This window comes from Lepidochelys kempii, chromosome 2, assembly GCF_965140285.1.
Source record: "Lepidochelys kempii isolate rLepKem1 chromosome 2, rLepKem1.hap1, whole genome shotgun sequence".
Lineage (NCBI taxonomy): Eukaryota > Metazoa > Chordata > Testudines > Cheloniidae > Lepidochelys > Lepidochelys kempii.
The window spans coordinates 237,135,943-237,157,422 of record NC_136381.1 but is presented as its reverse complement, the minus strand read 5'-3'; the positions used below and the strand labels follow the sequence as shown (position 1 = coordinate 237,157,422).

Below are 21,480 nucleotides of genomic sequence, written 5' to 3'. Positions count from 1 at the left end.
ATTAGCATAGTCCTTACTGAATCCCTTGTTGTGTTTAAAATCTTGAATAAGAGGGGAATTATGAAAAGACTGACGTGGAGTGAAGCAGAAAAACCTGTGGATGTACAGCTAGCATACCCTTGCACTCACACTTCTAGTGGAGTCATCTAGCCACAGAGCAAGGGCACAGATGCTCATACTTCACTTTTCCCATCCCAAGGCCCCCAGCTGTAGAAGTTCACTGCTACATCCCTTGCTCTGCCTTCCAGATGTCCAGCTTCTCCCCTCCCTTCCGCTCATCCCAAGCACCCCTTCCTCCAAATTCCTTACCTGAACGCGTGCTTTCCAGAGTCACTCTCCACTTCCCCCTTACCTGAGTCTGAGGTGGTGGCGGAACAGGACACTGATGGTTTGGTCTCTCCTCTGCGGCAAGCTCATCCACCTTCCCTGGCTTGTCCAGCTGGCTGCCTCCTGCTCCGTGCTGGGGTCAGGGAAGCAGGCAGCAGAAGAGATGAGCCAGTTCCAGAGAGCAGCATTCCACCAGGGCAGCCCCTAGCAGCAGGGTGCTGCAAAGCGGGACCTCCTACCTGACCAGCTGATTGGTTTAGCTGGGTGAAGTGGGGAAAGTACTGACTGCTGAGCACTGCTGCACTTAAGCAGATTTGTTTGGTCTGCGCCTCTCTGCTGCCTCCCTCCCTCCACTCCAGGTGGGGGCCTGAAACTTGGGTAGCAAACCAGTGTTCCCCTTGCCCATACTCTCAGCTAAATTATGGTCATGCGCGCATGTGCACACAATCCCAAAATGGATTAATTATGCCATACTGCTCATCTCACATAGTTTCAAAGATACCTGTCTGCTACCTGTAACTTTTGCCACATCATCTGACATTTTTGCTCTTCAGTTCCAAGAGAATTGAGGAATGTCTTGGTGCTGCTCTCGCGTTATGTATGTGATATGTGAAAAATATTTAGATTAAGAACTTCCCCACTGATGTAGAGTTCATTTTCAATGAAAAACAATTTTATATACATGGAAAGCTCCTGGGGTGGTCAACATATTTATTTATTTAAACTAATCTTTACCTTCCTCTATTTCCCCCTGACCCCTCAGACACACTCAGTTCCTTCATTTCCTCCACACACTTCACTGCAAAAATAATTCATTGTAATTAAGAGAAACTGTTCATTTTCAATAGAATCATAGAATATCAGGGTTGGAAGGGACCTCAGGAGGTCATCTAGTCCAACCCCCTGCTCAAAGCAGGACCAATCCCCAATTTTTGCCCCAGATCCCTAAGTAGCCCCCTCAAGAATTGAATTCACAACCCAGGGTTTAGCAGGCCAATGCACAAACCACTGACCTATCCCTCCCCCTGAGTGGTGTTCAGATGCCAAAAACTGGATTTAATTTCTAAAATGGCTGAATTGCCTCAAATGTTATGTAGCTGATTTTATTTTTGAAAATTTAGATTCTCAATACAATTTTTTGTTCAAATGCAAGTATAATCCCTTAATCTGGTGCTTCAAAACATGCCAATTTTAGATTTTTTTTTAAAAGGTATTGTGATGGGCATATTTTTCACTTGAAACTATTTTCATCCACTTCCAAAATGGGTGATTTTTAACATCGTTGTCTTGACGATACATCCTGTTTTTCCCCTGGGTTACACTTTTTAATGATTACAAACAGTAATTTATTTCTGGAAAATGTTTACTTCAGTTTTGTAAACAAATCTGCTTTCTTTTTCCCCTTTCACACTTCTATGTTGATAAATTATAAGGGGGAAATGGTGGGTTTTGGAATGAACTAAATGCTGCCTTTATTCAGCAAACAATGTTAATTATGCCTTTGTTTTAAAACCATTGCTTGTTCAGAAGAATAGAACCTATTTCAATTTTACGATTCCAATCAAATTACTCTGCTGAATTCACACCTCACAATTTTTTCATCTGTGGTTAAATGTAAATATTTTAAAACTGAAAAAATGGCTTAATTTATTAAATGAGTTGGTCTATTTTTATTCTCTTGGAGATGTTACACCAGAACGGATATCTTTGATGGCAGTTTCAACAGAGTTAAGGCTTAAACGTTAATGGAGCTGAACTACTCTATCCCCTTCCAGCATGAGTCTGACCCACTTTGGTCGGTCAGTGCAGGGGAGCTTGTGTTGCTACTGCCTTTGCTATTATATACCTGCTTTATAAAGCGAGGACTTCAGTTTCTAGGCTGTCAGTCCTGTGCCTTTTTAATGAGCACTGACTGCACATACGCACTTATAAAGAACACTAAACCCTTTGCTCAATAAAATGGATAGCTCAACAGAATACAGTTCAGAGGATGTGCACTCATACATTTCAACTAATTGGATGAGAGTTCTGCATATGCATGGGAGGGCCAGTTGTACCATTGGAACGTATACCAGCCTTCTGATTGCTTGGTGGCTTGTATTTATAGAAGGCTTTAAAAAAATTGAAAACAAAACTTTATGCTGCTGGAAACCAATTTACAATTTTGTTTCAGCCAATGGGAGACCAGGTCTGTCTGTCTTGTAAACCAATAAAAATACAATAGATCCACAGTAGCATAGTAAATAATGAAGCACTTAAATGACTATATATGGGATAAAATAATCATTGGTCATTCAGTATGAAATAATTCATAATAGTTGGAGCTGCAGGATTGCTCCTATAAATAAATCTTTGCTTTGCCTCAAATTTATATATTTACCATATGTGTCTGCTATTATGTAACAGCAGGAGACCACCATCCTTTAAAACCTTGTCTGTCTCATTAATATTTCTCTTCAAAGATAATCACAATTTTGGAGTAATCCCTTTTTTAATATTGAGAGTAAGGAAGTTCTGTTTTGTGCAGTTTCTAGGTGCTACTGTAATACAAAGAATGTATCTAAAATGAGTGAAATCCTTCATTCTCATGTCCTCTGAACTATGAACATTCAGAATGGACTTGCCTCTTAAGAAAGAAAAATATATTTATCTGAGTCACTGATTGGCTAAACATGAATTCAGCTTTAGCTTTGCTTTTGGGAAAACAAACTTGAAGAAGGTTCTTCTATGTGTGTTCTTGTTGTTGTTCTTTGCATACTTTGTTTTGTGGTCCTCGTTACTGACAGCTGCTTTTGTTTGTTTCCTTTTTTCCTTTATCTGTTTTACTTCCCCAATATGGTCTGTTGCTACCAGTTTCTATTGCTCCACCCCCTCCCCCTATGCCTCAGTTGACTCCACAGATACCTCTCACAGGCTTCGTGGCCAGGGTGCAGGAAAACAGTAAGTTTGTACAAGCTGAGCTGTCAAAGAGTAGAGCCTGTTTTCTTCTAGCATGCATGGCTGGCAAATCAGACTCTATTTTGTTTCCTTTTCAGAAGCTAATACCATCTTGCATTCTAGTGCCACTATGTTATTGGAGCTGAAGGGCACACTCTTCAATTTTTTATAACATGTGCATGATTATTATTGACCCATTTAAGGTTTGAGCTGCAAATTTATGATAGAAGTAAAAATGTGAAATATGTGGCATCTGCTCAGTGTGGATGTAGAAATATATATTAATTAAAAAAATTAATTGTGTTGCATCCTCCTGCCTACCACTAGTGATAATTACTTAGCTTGGATTAGAAAGGATTACATAGCCTTTTAAAATATGCACCTGTGTAATTGTTAACTCATAAATTGTAGCAGTTAGTTAGAAATTCATGTAGCCAAACAAAAGGAAAGGTGCGGTTTTACTATCTAATATAAATAGGAGTCTGGAATTTGCCTCAATTCTTCCCTTTTCCTCCTGTTTTCTACAAGTGAAAACGTTCACTAGAATCTGGACATCTTCTGGAAAGTTGAGCAATGATAGTAACAAAGGAGCTGATCCTGAGAGGTGCGAAGTGCCTGCAATTTCCTATTAACAATGGATGCTCAGCATGTCTTGGGGGAGTGTTCAGGGTACTGATCCTGCAAGGAGCTGACTCCTTACAGGGTGCTGAGCACCCATAAGAATACTTGAGCAGTCAAGTTTTCACCTTTGCCTTGGGGATATTGTGCACTTTTCAGAATCAGGGCCAAGACAAGGGGCCCAGATGTGACGGTGAGGAGCGTGCTATAAACCTTGTATCGAGTAAAATAGATAGCATGGCACAAGTTTGCATTTAAAAACCTTTCCAAACCCCTTCTGTTATAGTGGGCTAGCAATTGCTAAAGATCAAGGTTACAAAATGTTAGAACCCCATTTTTACATGCTAATAACTTTCTGAAAAATTAATCTTTTGGACTGAAATTTTCTATGCTTATAGTCCTCTTGAAGCTGAATCCTCTCCACCCAAAAAAACAAACAAAAAAACTTGTGTGTCTATAACCAAAGGAAGAGAATCTGAGCTCACTTTTTAACAGGCCTGTGGCAAAAATGACTAAAGTTTGAAACCTGGCCTGGGAAGGGTGAACTTTCCCAATCAAAACTTTCCTCAGTCAAAATCCATTTTTTTAAAAATAGTGCATTGCATTTGAAAACTGGAAAGTGAGCATCCAGAGTGGAAAATGGAGTTCTAGGCAGTGGTGTAAAGTGATGCAAAGACTTCACTTTACAAAACTGGGTTTGAGTTTTGCCCAGCTGCTGGGTTTTCACTTACCCACTCCCTAACAAACCCCATTAACAGTATGACGCAAAGGCCACAGAGCAACGTGGATAGGCTGGACTTCCATGGCATGAGAGGTTCCCTTCCTTATGGATCCTAAGGACTTGGAAAGTTGCTTCTTCTGTGGCCCCTGAGAGAAATTCCACAAGACCTACTCCTTTTTTTCCTGCGCCCTGTACTCTGACTGTGGGTATCTTCATAGAAGAGGGTTTTATTGAGACTTCCGAATACCACTGTTACACAGACACAGCTGATATACTGCAAGTAGGTGTGCTGCTGCTTTTTTCTTCAATACAAGATTGGGTTAGAGCAATCCCCACCCCTATCTCCACCTAAACAATAGCTGCAGCACAGGTGCAGGAAGTCACTGTGCACTTACGTTGTACACACCCAAGAGAGGGTTTGAATTTGAAATCTGGATCTGAAACCATTTAAATGTTAATACTGAGAACAGGCAACTTCTACCCTTCCTCCTCTCCCATTTTATTTTTTAAAAGAAAAATAAATGCAACAAAACAAAGTTAATACCACTTTACAGGTTTCAGAGGGACAGCCGTGTTAGTCTGTATTCGCAAAAAGAAAAGGAGTACTTGTGGCACCTTAGAGACTAACCAATTTATTTGAGCATGAGCTTTCGTGAGCTACAGCTCACTTCATCAGATGTTTACCGTGGAAACTGCAGCAGACTTTATATACACACAGAAATCATGAAACAATACCTCCTCCCACCCCACTGTCCTGCTGGTAATAGCTTATCTAAAGTGATCAACAGGTGGGCCATTTCCAGCACAAATCCAGGTTTTCTCACCCTCCACCCCCCCACACAAATTCACTCTCCTGCTGAGTGAATTTGTGTGGGGGGGTGGAGGGTGAGAAAACCTGGATTTGTGCTGGAAATGGCCCACCTGTTGATCACTTTAGATAAGCTATTACCAGCAGGACAGTGGGGTGGGAGGAGGTATTGTTTCATGATTTCTGTGTGTATATAAAGTCTGCTGCAGTTTCCACGGTAAACATCTGATGAAGTGAGCTGTAGCTCACGAAAGCTCATGCTCAAATAAATTGGTTAGTCTCTAAGGTGCCACAAGTACTCCTTTTCTTTTTGCGAATACCACTTTACAGTTGCCCAGTTAAAATCATTGAGGAAGTGTAAAGGTTAAATTTCCAAGAACAGGGTTTACTCCACTTAGTAGCACATATATAGTACTTCCTGTTCCCATTAAATGTGAAGTTGAATTTGTATGTTTTAGGAGAAATGTTTAAAACAGACTTGTATGCTGCAGCCAAATGGGTGTATCTGTTGGCACTTTCACTTAGCATTTCCTGACACTTTTTTTTAAATAAGCAACCTTATTGTTGAATTAACATACTTTTGCAGTTAATAAGATAAGGCATTTTCACTGGTTGAAACAGGACAAGAATTGATGAGCATGATTAAATACAACAAAATCCAAAATGCTCAGAGATGGAAATTATGGGGGAATGTTACATTTGAATTGGAAATAAATTTGTGAAATGTGTGCCCAAGATACTGTATGAAACAAATCCAATTCCTATATTATTTCATTTATTTGTGTGTGAATGTTTCTGTGTCAAGTGAATTGGGTCAATAGACTATACCTACTAGCAAGTCATATTTCACCGTGCAGACAATGACACCTACAAGACATTACTCTCTCATAGAATAAAATGTTTAGTTTTGGAAACAGTCCAATTCACGAGAGTAGCATAAGTGGGGGTTTATCTGGGAGAAGAACCACCAATGGCTTGGAGGTGAGGAGTAAGGAGGTCTTTAAGAATTTTTCATTTAAATTTCTGGACACACACCCCCTTCACTCACGATCACCCTGTTGTCCCTCCCTGTCCTGTATTTCCTTGTTACCATTAGCATATTACACTGTAAATGTGCGGCTGTACAACGCTATGGTTGAGGCACAATATCTGGGAGCTGTCATTTCACCAGCTCTGTCCTAAGTTAAACAAGGTCAGACTGGGATGGTACGAGGACTGGAGGCGTCCAAGGAACTTCAGTGATGTTGGTGATTCAATCAGTGGCACTGATCCCGTGCCCTCAGAACAGTGCAGTGGAACACGATGCAACTAGTGTTGCTATAAGGTGAAATTTCAAAACAAGGCCCAGACACTTGTATGGAATTATTACACTTTTTTTGTGCTAACTCTGGTGTTCTGCTCAGGTTCTGGTCCATCAACTATATTACTCCTAACTAAATTATTTCTATAGGAGGGATGCCAAATATATGGCACATGGCTGAATCTGTCCAGTGGGACCCCAATGCTCATGAAAAGGATTTGTTCCACAGCTGCTTGGCTGCAGCTTGGTCACAGGAACTGGAAGGAAATCTGAGTGGAAGGAGGGAGCTCCTGCCAGACTGGGCACAGGTTCCATCACTGAGCAACTCAGTCAAGGCTCAGAGCAGAGGCTTTCCACCTTCTCTCTGTGCAGCTGCTGCCAGCATGCTGGGCTCAGAACTTTAACTGGATACAGTGTTTTTTTCATTTTTTATCCTAAACGGTCATGTAGATTGTTGTGCATTGTTAAATAGCTGTCGTACTCCTCCACAGAGGGGACTGTATATGAAGATTTGATTGGGTACAGATAGATCTTTGGCCTCTGTCCTGGTTGGCAGGATGATCAGTAGCAGGGAGTGAACGGGGAAGGTGTAATGAAATGTTTCGCATTGCAGTGGGAAGGCAGAGGGGCTAAAATGAGGGGTTTGACCTAGAGAGCAGTTGGGAGATGTCTGTTGCCCATATATAGAGGTTAAAGGCCATATCTTTCCTATGAATGGGGAAGATGGATTTCCAGCCCTTATTTGCCGGCTGGATGAGAGTTTTTAAGCCAGTGTTTAGAAAAGAGTTACCCACCTTCTCTTAACTGTTCTTCGAGATGTGGTGGTCATGTCCATTCCAATCAGGTGTGTGGGCGCCATGTGCACAGTTGTTGGAAAACTTTCCCTTAGCAGCTCCCGTTGGGTTAGCTGTGGAGCCTCTGGAGTGGCGCCTTCATGGCGCTCAATATACGACCCTGCTGACCCGGCCCCTCCTCAGTTCCTTCTTACCACAAGTAACGGTCTGGAACTGCTGTCGCTTGCTTAGCAAGCGCTTCCCTTAGCGTTTTCATATAGTTAGCTTAGCCTAGTTTAGTTGTTGTTAGTGTATATTTTGTGTATATAGTGAGGTTTGGGAGCAGAGATTCCACACACACACCCCCACGCCCCCTTGGGCTCTTGGGCATGCCTTGAGCCCAAGGCTTTAAACCTTGCAGAACCTGCAGCAAGCCTATGCCAACAAGGGACCCCCATGACTCATGTCTGGGAGAGGAGCACTAGATGGAAAGGTGCAGGATCTGCAGGGCTTTCTGCCCCAGAATTAAAAAGGAGCGAGATTTCCAATTGAAGCAGCTGCTCATGGAATCCGCCCTTCGTCCCCAGTCTGCTGCGGACCGCCAGGACCCCGCACTGAGCGTGTCCGTATGGAGTGCCCCGGCATGAGTACATGACATGGTGCCAAGGAGGGACTCTAGTCTGAGACCCTCGGCACTGGCGTTCTCCGACACCGCAGGATGCACAGACAATCCAGCACCGCTCACGGTCACCAGCGCCATACAAGCAGCATAGAAAAGCCGACGGGGGCACTCCCCGGTGCAGAGAACAGCGGGACCTGCAGGTGTGTGTGGATATCAGGGGTTTGGGGGCAGAAGTCTGTGGCCTGTATGGCAAAGGTTCTTGAGGAGGGTAGGGAGAGCTGCTGTACAGTTCTTGACTGATATTTTTCTATTCTGAATATTGGTGATTAATTTGAGATAGATGGGTTTGAACAATAATTTATACTTCCATTTTTTCCTTTCTCCCTATCCCAAAGCCACTAGTAATTGTGCTGATATGGGAATCTCTTTAGAGAGCTGATATTTTGAATTATGCATTTAATTCCTCATGTACCTCCCCTGAGAGCAATGGCTGCCTATCCTCAGTTTACATTAATTCACTAATTGAATCCAGGGCATGTGCTCATAGACTATCCTGTAAAATAAGGGTCTGTACAAAGCTTTTCCTCTGAACGTGTATTATTCTGTTTTCTCTTACCTCGTCAAATCTGATATACTAATGACTTCCCTCCCTTCTTGTCCTACACCAGATTTTGTAAAAAGATAATTCTCAAAATAAGACAGAAGCAAATAAATTAGTGCTCAGAATAACAGAAATGAAGTATATACAAAATGCATTAACAGGATTTGCAAAACCATGTCAAACCACTGATTCATCATGGTGCCCAATTACCTCCTGGTTCTGAGGATGCCTGTCATCCCCTTGCACGTGTGTATATTGCATCTAGTCACTTGTCATACATGGAGATGGGGCAAAAATCCTTTCTATCTGCTGGCAATCAGCTTATGCCCCAGGAGCATGTGCTTTGACTCTAGTAGCATTTATACATAGATTTGACCACTAATAACATAGTTGTGTTTTGTAGCTTTAACACGTAAAGCCTTTGTTTCTAAGCCGTGCATGGTATTCTAGTGCATGCTATGTCTTTCTCTACAATGCACAGCCTAAGGTTAAATGACTGTTTCTGATGCAAACCTTCAAACCTTTTTTAGTTGCGGATAGTCCAACTCCTCCTCCACCACCACCTCCAGATGAGATGCCTATGTTTGATGATTCTCCTCCTCCTCCCCCCCCTCCCCCTGTGGATTATGAGGATGAGGAAGCTGCAGTAGTGCAGTACAGTGATCCGTATGCAGATGGAGACCCTGCTTGGGCCCCTAAAAACTATATTGAGAAAGGTAAGAGATCAATCCATACATTGACATGGTGGCAATACATAACTGCAATTTGACTTGTAGGCTCTGAAAGGAAACCAAAATCTCCCTGCTCAATCCAAATTTATAACCATTCTTTCCTAACTTCTCAGTGCCTGTACCCAGTGTAACAAATCTAGCCTTTGATACACTCACACTGGAATGAAGTGGATAAGTAATCCATCGTTACAAGAAATAGCTATAAATTAGATTTCATTCATCTTGTTTGTTAAACAATTAGACCAGCAATGGCTGCGTCAGCCCTACTGGATGTCTATCCAGAAATAACTTCATTGAAAGACCAGTGGGGCCAAAAAGCCTGATCGTGGGTTTTTTCCCTTGTTGTTGAATAAATGAGATAACAAAGGTAGCTTATGTTAGCCTTTTAACAATAAAATATAGTGATTTTGTTTGAGAAATGCCTTAGAGTATTTTAAATCCTATTTGCATATGGAACTCCTGAGCTCATTCGTAAGACTTGTAATGTTTGTTTCTGCAAATAACTGACAAGCCAAATTCCTAGCTATAGGGTCAGTCTATGCTAAGAAAATAACCAGTTTGTGACAACTGCCAGCAACAGGTTTCCTGTGACCTGGTGTTTAAAATGATTTGACTGCCACCATAGAAAGGGGAAATGTTTCACAGTTAGGGAAAATGTGATAGTGATCGATTGGAGCTGGAAGTATGTTTTCTTCCCTGTAACAGTTAAACTATTATGTTCCATCTTCATTAGTTGCTAAACTGTTTTCAGCACCAGTTTATAGACGACTGAGTGATGCCAACATAGGTTCATTTTACTAATGTGCCCAGACCGTAAGTTACTCCCTTCTCCGGATATCTGCCACATGTACGCTCTTGGAACTGACTAAGGAGCATGAAACCGATCAGTGGTACCACTGTAATTACTCACTGTGGAAAGTTTTTTTTCTTCAACCTACCCTCTGCCCCAACACAAATCCATCTTGCATCCATTAAAAACTACATTTAAGGTTGAAATGTCAAGCACTCTACACTTAGGAAATGCCAGAATTCAGGCTTCTTGTGCAATGCTAATTTGGCCGTCTTGTGCATGTGGCTTGTCTTCATTTACATAATCATACTATTTTTTCCATAGGACTCCTGCCTCTCACTGAATGTACAGGATGAAACGTGCTCACTGAATCAGCACTTCTTCCATAGTTGTATGCTAAGCATTCAATGTGGCGCCCCAGGCATTATTTGCTTTGCACCCTCCAAACCCTGAACTGAATACAGAATTGTTAATTTTCCTCAGTGGCTGCTCTTTAGTGCTCACATCTTAGTTCTTCAAAACCATTAATTATATCTTCAGTACCCCTGTAAGATGGTGCTATTATCTCTGTTTTATACAGGGGGAAATGAGGCAAAGATTAAAGTAAGAAGTGTCCACTAAATTTAGGTGCACAATTTGAACAGCATAGGGCCTTATTTTTCGGAGTATTTAGCATTTTATAGCGCTTTACATGTTCCAAACACCGCTCCCATGGACTTCAGTTGCAGTTGAGTGCGCAGCACTTCCATAAATCAAACACTAGTGGCCACTTGTCAAAACTTTGGTTTACGCGTCTTGCCTAACATCACATAGGAACCCGGTGGCAGAGGCAGTGATAGAAGGAATCTAATTCTCTAGAGCAGCATTCAACAATCTTAACCACCAGACCCTCCTCTCTTTGATGCAGTTTCTTTCCTCATGTGCTACATACCTTCCAACTTTTGCAACAGTTGAGGCAGGGGTCCTACAGCCAACAACCTTGATTTATTACCAGAGCACAGTTCAGCCTGCGCCCTGAAGGTCCTATGGAAAAATATAGTATGTGGTCATGAGTTTAAAAATTATTAAAATGTAAATTGGGGGCCAATTTAAGGTTGTATAGGGAACCTCAATTTTGGAATTTCCTAATTCTTGAGTGATTGCATCCTTAATTTATTTGAGCTAAAAATCTCCTAAATTAAAATAATTAATCTTAGAACTAAATTCACCACCACAGGAGTAATCTGCAGGGTTGGAAACTGTAGATCCACAGCACTGTCATATGCTGCTTATGATAAGTGGAAGCTGTTAAAAGGCATATCTTCTACGTGGATCTGATTTCTTTAGGATTTTCACTAAAAGCTATACTACATAAACATGGCCAGCATTTAGTGAATAGCTACTTTTATCCTTGGTAAGGTTCTACTCTACAAAACTATATAAATAGTACCTTAACAGATGTGTATTTCAGGTTATATCTCCTGTGACAAACCGTGTTGTGGCTACAAGGCTAACAGTTTACACTTCTTTTTTACACCTCAGTGAACTGGATTCTGTTCCTTTTCATGCATCTCAAACATTTTCTATGTTCTACATTCCAATCAGTTACATCTGTGGAAGCCAAAAGTTTAATTGATGGCCGAACTGGATCTGTACACCACCTTTACTAGTGGTGGTGATATGAGGAAAATCTCTGACTCTCCAGATTTCATGTTGAAGGGGTGGGGGAGATGACTTTCCTGTATCTAATTTGCTCCGTTTACAAGTAATCACTGAGACCAACACTGAAAACCCTGAGATGTCCTTACTAGTCACTTTAAAAATGAGACCTGCACTTCAAAATGATGTGTATTGTGTAATAGTACATGCCAAACTAATTTGTCTGACTCTTTTCATCCCTAGTTGTTGCTATATATGACTACACAAAGGACAAGGATGATGAGCTGTCATTTATGGAAGGTGCAATCATTTATGTGATAAAGAAGAATGATGATGGGTGGTATGAAGGAGTTTGCAATCGAGTGACTGGCCTGTTCCCTGGGAACTATGTTGAATCAATCATGCACTATGCTGATTAGAATCTTTGCTTTTTAAGTTGGGTCTTGTATTCAATCATACCATGATTATTTACAAGAGGGAACTAAAGGTTAACAATTGTCTTAATACACTTTAAAAAAAAATGTGCCCATCTTTTCAGGCTATACTGTTTTAATGGTATGATTGAAGAATGTCCATCTCCATAAGCATAAATCTTTGGAGACAGGTTTGTCTTACCTGATAGCAATTTGTAAAACAAGCAACTGTCTTCTTACTGGTTATGCTTATTTACTTACGCATTGTTAATTTTATGACCAGCCTAAATATTCTTGGGAAGTAGGGTATAATATTTAATGAACCATGATTCAGATTGTGCCATTACATTTTTCAGTGCAGCATGGTAACTAACATTAAGTTAGACTAACATTAAAATCTGGGTGAAAAGTTTAATGTCAGTGCTGGTCATATTACTTTTTGTTAGACTCTTGCTCATTCTTGAACTATAATTGTTTAAAGCATGCATACAAACTTATGTATTGAAATATACTTTTTTAAAAATCCAAGATGCTTCCAATTTGTTGTAAACTTTACCTGGAGTACTCACTAAAATCTATTATAATGAATTGCTTGAGTCTCTAAGGTGTCCATGTGAATCAAAAATGGGTGGTCTTATGTATGTGTAATTTGTACCAAGTTTTTTTAATGAGTAAATTTGCATTACAACTTTTCCATTCATAAATATATAAGTGGAACCAAAGGTCTTGTCCATTACTTTGTCAGCACTTCTAATTGCTTGGCTAAGTCAGTCAATTTATGATTGTGTTATCACTAGCAATGTACTAAACTAAATACAAGTGTTGTAGCCTTATTTTTAACATTGACATTAGTGGGCAAATATATAAAACCTGGAAATTATCCACTTACCACAAAGTTCTTTCAAAATTATCTTGTGTAAAGGGTTTGAGTACTGCTAAAATTAAGTACTTGAAAAAGGATTCTCAGCTGAGTGTTGAACTCATTGTAATTTAATAATTTATTTCAGTTTTGCTGCAACTGACATTACTAAACACAAACTGTATGCTGGACCAACAGGAGAAATTTTGTATTTTGAAGCTGATAATACACCAAATAGGTGTCAGAGTTAGCAGTCATACAGAAAGAGGGGACAGACATTCACAGCCTGTTTATTGGAAAATGACGCATGCATTTTGCCTCTCCACGGCATTATGGGAATTTAGGCAAAAAGTCAGATGGGATGTTCACCGCAGTTTATACAAAACTGTAATGCTTGGCTTATCTGAAGTAGAGTATGCAGTAAAGGTTTGTTTTGGACTTCAAAGTGCTAAAAGACTAGCAGCTGGAAGCTTGATTGGTTGCTGCATCTTTTTTTTTCTAGTGTAAAATTAGAAATATTGAAACTTCCCCACCTTCCTCCCTAAAATCATTGTAACTTACAAATGCTTTCTGCTTTAACTGTTAATCTCACCTTCTGAAAAATTAGCAACCGATAATTTACCTGTATTTTCTTTATAAATTGGAAAGTCTTCACTTAATTTGTATATAACTTGTTAAAGTTTATGTACAGTCTTTTATAATAAACCATTCTCCTATATAACATTTTGGGTACTTTTGAAGTTTAACACACACAGCTTGGAAAGCAATCAAACCATGGTTTTGCAGTAAACCTTAACATTAAATATTACTGTAAGTGTGAAGTGATATTTTGAACCCATTAATTTTAACTCCTCTTTATTCTCATTGTGGCCTTGTACATCAATATTAAGTGTAAACAATACTTCCCACAACAAACACCCTTATTAAAACACAATTAGACAATTAGCACAATAAGATTGATTTTGTTTCATAGTTGTATGGCTTCCCTCAAACATCTTCATAAACTTAAAGTATATTAATTTCAGAAAATATTTTATAAAAATATTTTTTGGTAACCAGCACTGGAAGCAAACCACGATGTTTTGAAGTGTAGTTTTGTAGGCACAGTCTGGTAAGTAGCTGCCAGAATGAGTGGAAGAAGGTGTATCACTTGTCCCGGGTGAGTACAGTTTCTGTGAGCTGAATGAGGGCATCTCTTTCAGGGGATGGCCGGAGTTTACTAATCTCTTTCATCGCTTCATGGCAGTAGCGTTGGGCGAGGTAGGTTGTTTGCTGTACACCATCACTCTTTAAGGAAAAAAAAATTAAATAAGGTAATACATAGTAGTAGTAATTATTTCCATTGCTACATGTAAAACAGCAGTGCTGTTGGAAGTGAGTGAGTGTCTTAGGGCTTGGCTACACTTGCGAGTTAGAGCGCATTAAAGTGCCCTAGCTCACGGGCAAGGCATGTAGAGCGCTCTGACACCACAGCGAGAGTACTCTACTGCGCTGAGAAGATTAATGCTTGCTGTGTCTTGGCTGAAACGCCCAGAGGTCAGCATGAATGAGGTGTTGCATTCCTGTGCTCTGATCAGCCTCTGGAAATGTCCCATAATTTCCTTAAATCAAGTGGCCACTCTTGTAATTGTTTTTGAATTGCTGCAGGAATGCAGATATGCCCTTTGAAAGCTCCCTTTCTGACAGCCTGCTGCTTATCTGCTCCAAGACAAAGCAACCATTAGTGTGGAATTCTGTGCGTGTGTGAGAGAGGGAGGCAGGGGGGTCTGCTGCTGTCTGAATTTACAAGACACCATGCTGACAGGCTCTCAGCCTTCACAAAAACCCACATACACTCATCACCACCCCTGTTTGAAAAGCAGGTTGCAGTCACTTGCATGCTGGGATAGCTGCCCATAATGCACTGCTCCCAATGCTGCTGCAAGTGTGGCTATGCCAGTGTGCTTGAAGCTGTCAGCATGGACAGACTGCAGCGCTTTCACTACTGCACTCTCTGAAGGCGGGTTTAACTCAAAGTGCTCTACATCTGCAAGTGTAGCCATGCCCTTAAGCCCTCTACATTTGCTCTAGTCACAGACTGGATTTAAATCAGCAAGCAAGAAAGCTTGATTTTAATCTTGTTTTACATTTACACTTCAGTTATTTTCCTGAAGAAAGATTGATTTCATTCATATAATCTGGTACTACTTGCTAACCACGATACAGTATACTTAATATAATTGCTTAAATGGGTATAACATACTCAGATTCTTGATTTTAACTTTTGATTAGAAAGGGGCCCATGGTACATTCTAGAGGTGACTAATTTTTGAACTCATGACTTGTCAAGGTGCATTTGAGTGGAAATTGGGATTCAAATGCACAAACAGTAATTGTTTCTCACTGTTAAACTACCTTTTAAATGTGCAGCATAAAGACAAATCAAAACATTTTGCATTTAAAACTGATTTATTAAACAGGAATATCTGTGGTTAGTGAATTAAACTGAGTACTTCTGGTTGGTCATGTCCTATGCGAACATCCAAATGCTGCAAGTTTAAATTTGACAGATGTATTCTCATTACACAATACTCTACCTCTAAAATCTTAGTTTCTAATGTTAAATTATTAATTAAACTGGAAATCTTTTAGCAGGGCCAGATTTAAACTAATAAGCAATGCAGGCTCTCTCTTGACTTTACCTATGTTTTTTGTACCCCATAAACATAGTTCCTGGTACTGACCAGTAGCTGAGTTCTTGGAATCTGACCCTCTTGGATCCAGTGCATTAACTATTACAGAGGTATTGCTGCATCTATCTAATCCAGTAACTTGCCTCTCCTCTCTTCCTCTTAAGTACAGTGCCAGCAAGCTATTTTTCACCCCAGGAGCCAGCAAAGTTTGAATACATGTGCAACACTATCTTTTGATTACATCCTGTAGTTCAGTGTTCTCAACCTTTCTAGACTATTTTATCCCTTTCATGAGTCTGATCTGTTTTGCATAGCAAGTTTCACCTCATTTAAATGACTTACTTATAAAGTCCCAGCCCACTATTACTGAAATAGTTTACTTTCTCATTTTGTTTGTACTGACTTTAATAGTGCTTTAGGTAGCCTCTTATAAAACTAGGCAAATATCTAGATGAGTTTAATGCATCCCTGGAAGACCTCTGTGTACCCCCAGGGGTAGTCCTGGTTGGTTGAGAACCACTCCTAGAGTTACATGCTTTAAAAAAAAATACAGCCCTACCATCTGTGGCTAATTCATGCAATGAATTCTAGATTGCCTCTAGCTGCTACACTAATTTGAAGAATTAAATATATTTATACTTCATACTAGTCTTACCTGAAGTACATATTGCCGAGCACGTTCAACATCACCTGGCAAACTGAATCTCCTCATGATCATAGCATTCATTTCTGGAAACTAAGCATGAAGGAGAAAATTTAACTATTGACTTATGCAATGTTTTCTCTGCATAGCTGTCTGTTACATTGTCAAAAGGCAGATAAAAATGTACTAGATCCCTGGACCTAGTCTATTAATACAACCTCAAACAATCTAATAGAGGCTTCTACTCTACTCAGGTGTCTTGAGGGTCAGACTGACTGACTTTGGGCCTCTTATCTCATTTGTACAAGGATAACTTACCTGCTTTGAAAAAAATGCTTTAGAGCTCCTCTGATGAAAGGTAATAATACAAGGCATGGGGTAGAAGCTTCACTTTCACACAGCCTCCAGTAACTAGGTTATTTCTTCCCCCCCCTCCCCCTGCACATATTACTTGCTGCATCTCAGGTTTAAGTTTGTGTTGGTTTTAAATATAGATGCAGTAGGGATCAATGTAGTACAGAACCTGTTCTTTTAAAATAGTTAAGGAGCAGAAACCAACCCTCTGGATATCTGGGGGGGAGTCATGGTAAATCTTGGATGTAGTGTAAATTAGATGTGCCCCATTTCTTGGGGAGAGGCAAGATAAGACACAGCCATTCAAACATAACTGAACCTGGCCCATTTGATGTGCATCAGACTTCCTAATGTGCTAAATATTTAATTAGAATTGGACCCAAATTAGATCCCCACCCTTACTGAATATGGTAGATTTGAATTAAATGGGCAAAGTAAGGGCTGTTTTCCTCCTCTACTTGTAATCATCCCTGCAGGTAATATCTAGCTCAAAATTCAATACCAAACCAAACCACTGTCTATGGCAACAAAACAGCTACAGTGGGGGTGGGCAGGGGAGGGGCTATACAATTGCACTACAGAAATTTTGGGCTCAGGCAGGCTGATCCAGGCCAGCTGTGGGTGTTTAAGTACAGTGATGAGAGGGTATACATATTCAGAAATGCATACTAAACTCTTCCTGTTTACATTCAAGGATGACAGCATAGGTATCTAAATACTTAATGTAGCTAATAACTCTGGCTTTTCATATCAAATCTGAACATTTAAAAAGTAGGATACTGGTGTTTTCAGCCTCAAAAGTGTGGTTAATGAGTAAAAGTCTTACTCTACAACTCTGCCAGTCTAAAGTGCATTGTCTGGGTAAATCGCTGTCAAATCCCAACAGCTGCTAGCCCTTACTTCCTCCAGATGTTGTATTTTAGAACACATTATTTCACAGCATGCAGGAACTTCAGCATCACTGTGCTGCTTTATAAAAATAGTTATTTTTTCCTCATCAGGGGACAGCTATGATTAAGCTAAATTTTAACTTGTGCTATACATTTGTAAAGGATTTTCAGCACCAATCTGTAACTTGAGAAATTTTGTATTGGGGACCTACATCTCTCCCTAATGACAATGTTCCTCTTACTGCTTTCAAGCAATTTCCTTAGGCAGAACCTACAACGGTTAGTGCTCACTGGGTTTTCTATCAATTCCAACTTTCTTACTGTATTATGGCAATTTTAATTACAATTTGCGTATTATTCCTCTCTGGTAGTTTTGCAAGACTGTCAAAGCACTAATAACCTAACTTGCAAAAATATAGAAAAACCAGACAGACCTTTCACAGAGTTATTTTTAACCTTAAAATCTGCATATAACAGCTAATGTATAAACCTTTGAAAAGAGTGCTTATTAATTCTAAAGTCACCTCTTAAAAGAATAGGATTGCAAATGTGTGAGAATTTAATGTTTAACTATTCTGTGCAAAAATGAGAAATTCCCACTTCTTGGTAAATTCTCTTAAGGGAACCAAGATGTAGCCTGCAGCTTTCATTTCAATTGTTAAAAAAAACTTGAATACAGTCACATTATGCAGAGCTGGGGCTGATGTTACATTTATACATATAAATTTTAAGAAATCTCACACTTCTAAGTCAACTTTAAATGCATAAAAGCGTTGATCATTTATTTTATAACACTTTTCTGTGAAAGTGGAAGCCAAAGGCATTTCCAAAGCTATAATGACTTGTTTGTAAAAGCATCTTCAACATATGTAACATAACAGGTTAACTGCTGGCCAAAATGGTAGGAGGAAGAGAAGCAGATGTATATCTTTTGCCAAAGAAAAATTAACCTTCAGGGAAAACCCTTTACAGGTTTTAGACTGAGTTTTTCTTCTTCAAAGGGCTTGTTTTACATAGCCCTGCAGTTCAGATTAGAGGGGTGTGAATTGCACTGCACAGACACAAACTAAAAGATCCTAGTTCACATTAATATAATCCTGCTGCAGAGTCCCCACAGGAGAGTTACAGTGCGGCACTTTGTTGCTAATTCCTATCCCAAGTGTGGGGGATGTGTTGACAGCCTCCATGCAAATGGATGTATAACATTTATTGCTCCTAGTACAAATAAAAGGAGTACTTGTGGCACCTTAGAGACTAACCAATTTATTTGAGCATGAGCTTTCATGAGCTACAGCTCACTTCATCGGATGCATACCATGGAAACTGTAGAAGACCTGCTGGTACAAATAAGCGTCTGATTACATAAGTTTTAAAAACTGGATCTGGGAATGCAAACAAACATTACTTAAGCCTGTAGTGTGGCTCAGTACAAGTTGCTTGTAAACAGCAGGAAATTGTCAATGAGGAAGCCTTCCGCTGGACATAAAAGGCCTTCCAAAATGTTCTGTGGAAAGACAGCCAGATGAAGCGTTGAAAATTGCCTTCTGTCATCAAGATATAAAGAGTGAGTGTGAAAGGGGGAACACTAATAAGTAGCCTGTAACCAAAACACTGGACTTGTGATCAATGAATATTCTAAAATGTCAGTTTTTTTAACCTTTATTTTAATATTAGAAACTCAAGTTTTGTCTACTCTAGAACAATTCATAAAATGCAAACAGAGTCGAACCAAAAGCTGATTAACTGAGAACAGACAGCACAATTTTAAGATGGAAGTATGGCTAAGAGAATGGATCCTGTACAGCTAATTTTATCTCCTCCAGTTTCTTCCATTACTCTACTGTGGCCAGAACGAAGAATTACAAAGCTGCTAGTGGCACTTACCCCCAGATGATTTGAGAATAGAAGCCGCCTTAAACGACTAAACACAAGTAGTACTGGGAGACTACTGGGTCTTGGCCATACAGAGGCTGAAAACTAGATTTTCATGCCATCTGCCACAATAATCTTTACTCCTTTAGGATCTTACTAATTTTTTTTTTTTAAAACAAGAAAGGTGCCACTAACATTGTGTACCTTGTGACCAGCAGAACCACACAACCTTAGTGTGTAAACTTTCTCCCCTTTGCCTGATGTCACCTCTCCATGCCCTTTCTATCTTAGATCCTAAGCTTCTCGGGTCAGGTACGATGTCTTTAACCACTCTGTAGAGCAGGGGTTCTCAACAAATTTGATGGTAGCCGCAGAGTGTGGCCACCAACTCTTGCTGGTGGCCGCTCTGACAAACCGGTCTGTCCGACTCCCATGGCTCTTCCCTGAGAGCCTGCCCCAGGGAAGGCGGGTCAGGAATTCACCAGCCACCTGTGGAGTCCCAGGCTCCCCATGCCCCAGCTGGCAGGAGCAGGGGAGCTGCCCAAGGGAGTGCCCTGGTAACTGAACACTGCAGCTGCCTCCACTGCCAAGAGCCACATCCAGTACCGCACACACCAGCCCCACATGGCTCCTGAGGCGCTTCCCAGAACAAGGAGGCTGAATGGTGCAGGGCACTGATCCCTGTTGGCAGTGTCAGCGCAAACATCAAGGTGGCAGATTTTGCTGCCCTTGGTAACAGCTAGTCAAGAGCAACAGCTGGGTGCTGCAGGCAGGGGGTGCTGCAGGCAGGGGCTGCTGCTTTGCTTCCCCTCCCCCAAATCTCCACCCACCCATGCTTTGAAGGCTGTCATGGCTGCAAACCAATCTACTGGTGGCTGCTTTTGAGAAACACTGCATGCCATGTGCACCTATGATGTAATATACAAATGTAAATAAATAAAATACTAAGTTAATAAAACAGGTTCTGGGTCAGACTCATCAGCACTCTACAGATCAATCAACTACACAGATCCTTGTAACAGTGCTGTGCACTGCGTCTGCCTGTGCTGTGGCAGTCTGCAAGTATCTTCCCTTTTCTGTCCACTTGCTGTTCATTTCTACGCTGCATCCTCTTTCTGTACTTTGCCACTGTCGCTGTTCCTTTTTTCTGGTGTATGTGCCTCTCTTCCCTTTTTCTCTAGAAAATCATCACTAAGTAAAGAGAGATCTTACAGGGTGGGTACGAGTTCTCGTGACTCCTTGAGGATTTCACATTGAAACAAGTGGAACATGGAGGGTTTTGTTCTCAGGGGCCACTAGACTTCGCTCCCTTTCTATGTGGCCTGTACCATCCCTGCCTTCCTGTCTCTTCTAAAAGGCGGCTCTCTTGCCATACCGTCCTTCCCCTTTGTGCAAGTGTGGACCCATATTAGTCTCTGACTCTATTTTTGTTCTGGAAGATGTAAGGAAGGAAAAAAACCACACTTATCTAAGCTTGTTCTAACTCATTTCTCTTCAAGCCCTCAGTAATAATGGTCCACTCTCCAATGGAGAAATGCTGAATGCAGCTCCCGCTGGAGCCAGTCAATGCCAGTACTTGTTTCATTAGGTAAGAGGAGAAGAGATCCTTCCAGCTATGTCCTAAGCATATTTTAAATTGATAGTATCCCTTTAACCCAGCAGGTTTTATTATTTTTGGAGAATGTTCTTTAAACCTACCTGTTGGCAAGCAAATAAAACAGGGCCTGTGGCTAATCCAAGTTTGAGATCTGCTGCTGCTGGTTTCCCCAGTTGGTCAGCACATGATGTAAAATCAAGCACATCATCTATTAGCTGGAAGAAGACAAACACAAAAAATTTTTAGCACATTAAAAACAACCAACATTATACAACACATTTTAATTGCTGTGTCTAGTTAAAAAGATTTATGTA

At 40.5% G+C, this 21,480-nt stretch overlaps 2 protein-coding genes across 21 annotated transcripts in view; one reads left to right on the top strand and one right to left on the bottom strand.

The window, feature by feature from the left end:
- ABI1 (abl interactor 1) overlaps window positions 1–13,001 on the top strand; it is a 120,374-nt gene extending 107,373 nt beyond the window's left edge. For 6 of the 9 annotated variants that reach the window (XM_073334294.2, XM_073334293.2, XM_073334296.2 and 3 more), the window contains 3 exons: window positions 3,181–3,267; window positions 9,238–9,423; window positions 12,110–13,001. In XM_073334294.2, the coding sequence (XP_073190395.1) occupies window positions 3,181–3,267; window positions 9,238–9,423; window positions 12,110–12,285 (449 nt within the window). In that variant the 3' untranslated portion in view covers window positions 12,286–13,001. The remainder of the gene's footprint in view (window positions 1–3,180; window positions 3,268–9,237; window positions 9,424–12,109) is intronic. The other 3 variants (XM_073334297.2, XM_073334298.2, XM_073334299.2) reach the window with 1 other exon arrangement.
- The window catches only part of PDSS1 (decaprenyl diphosphate synthase subunit 1), a 44,071-nt gene continuing 35,504 nt past the window's right edge, over window positions 12,914–21,480 (bottom strand). For 9 of the 12 annotated variants that reach the window (XM_073334302.2, XM_073334303.2, XM_073334311.2 and 6 more), the window contains 3 exons: window positions 21,268–21,381; window positions 16,466–16,546; window positions 12,914–14,425 (listed from right to left, as the gene is read on the bottom strand). In XM_073334302.2, coding sequence (XP_073190403.1) covers window positions 14,285–14,425; window positions 16,466–16,546; window positions 21,268–21,381 — 336 coding nt within the window. In that variant the 3' untranslated portion in view covers window positions 12,914–14,284. Of the gene's footprint in view, window positions 14,426–16,465; window positions 16,547–21,267; window positions 21,382–21,480 lie in introns of those variants that run through there. The other 3 variants (XR_012157590.2, XR_012157591.2, XR_012157592.2) reach the window with 1 other exon arrangement.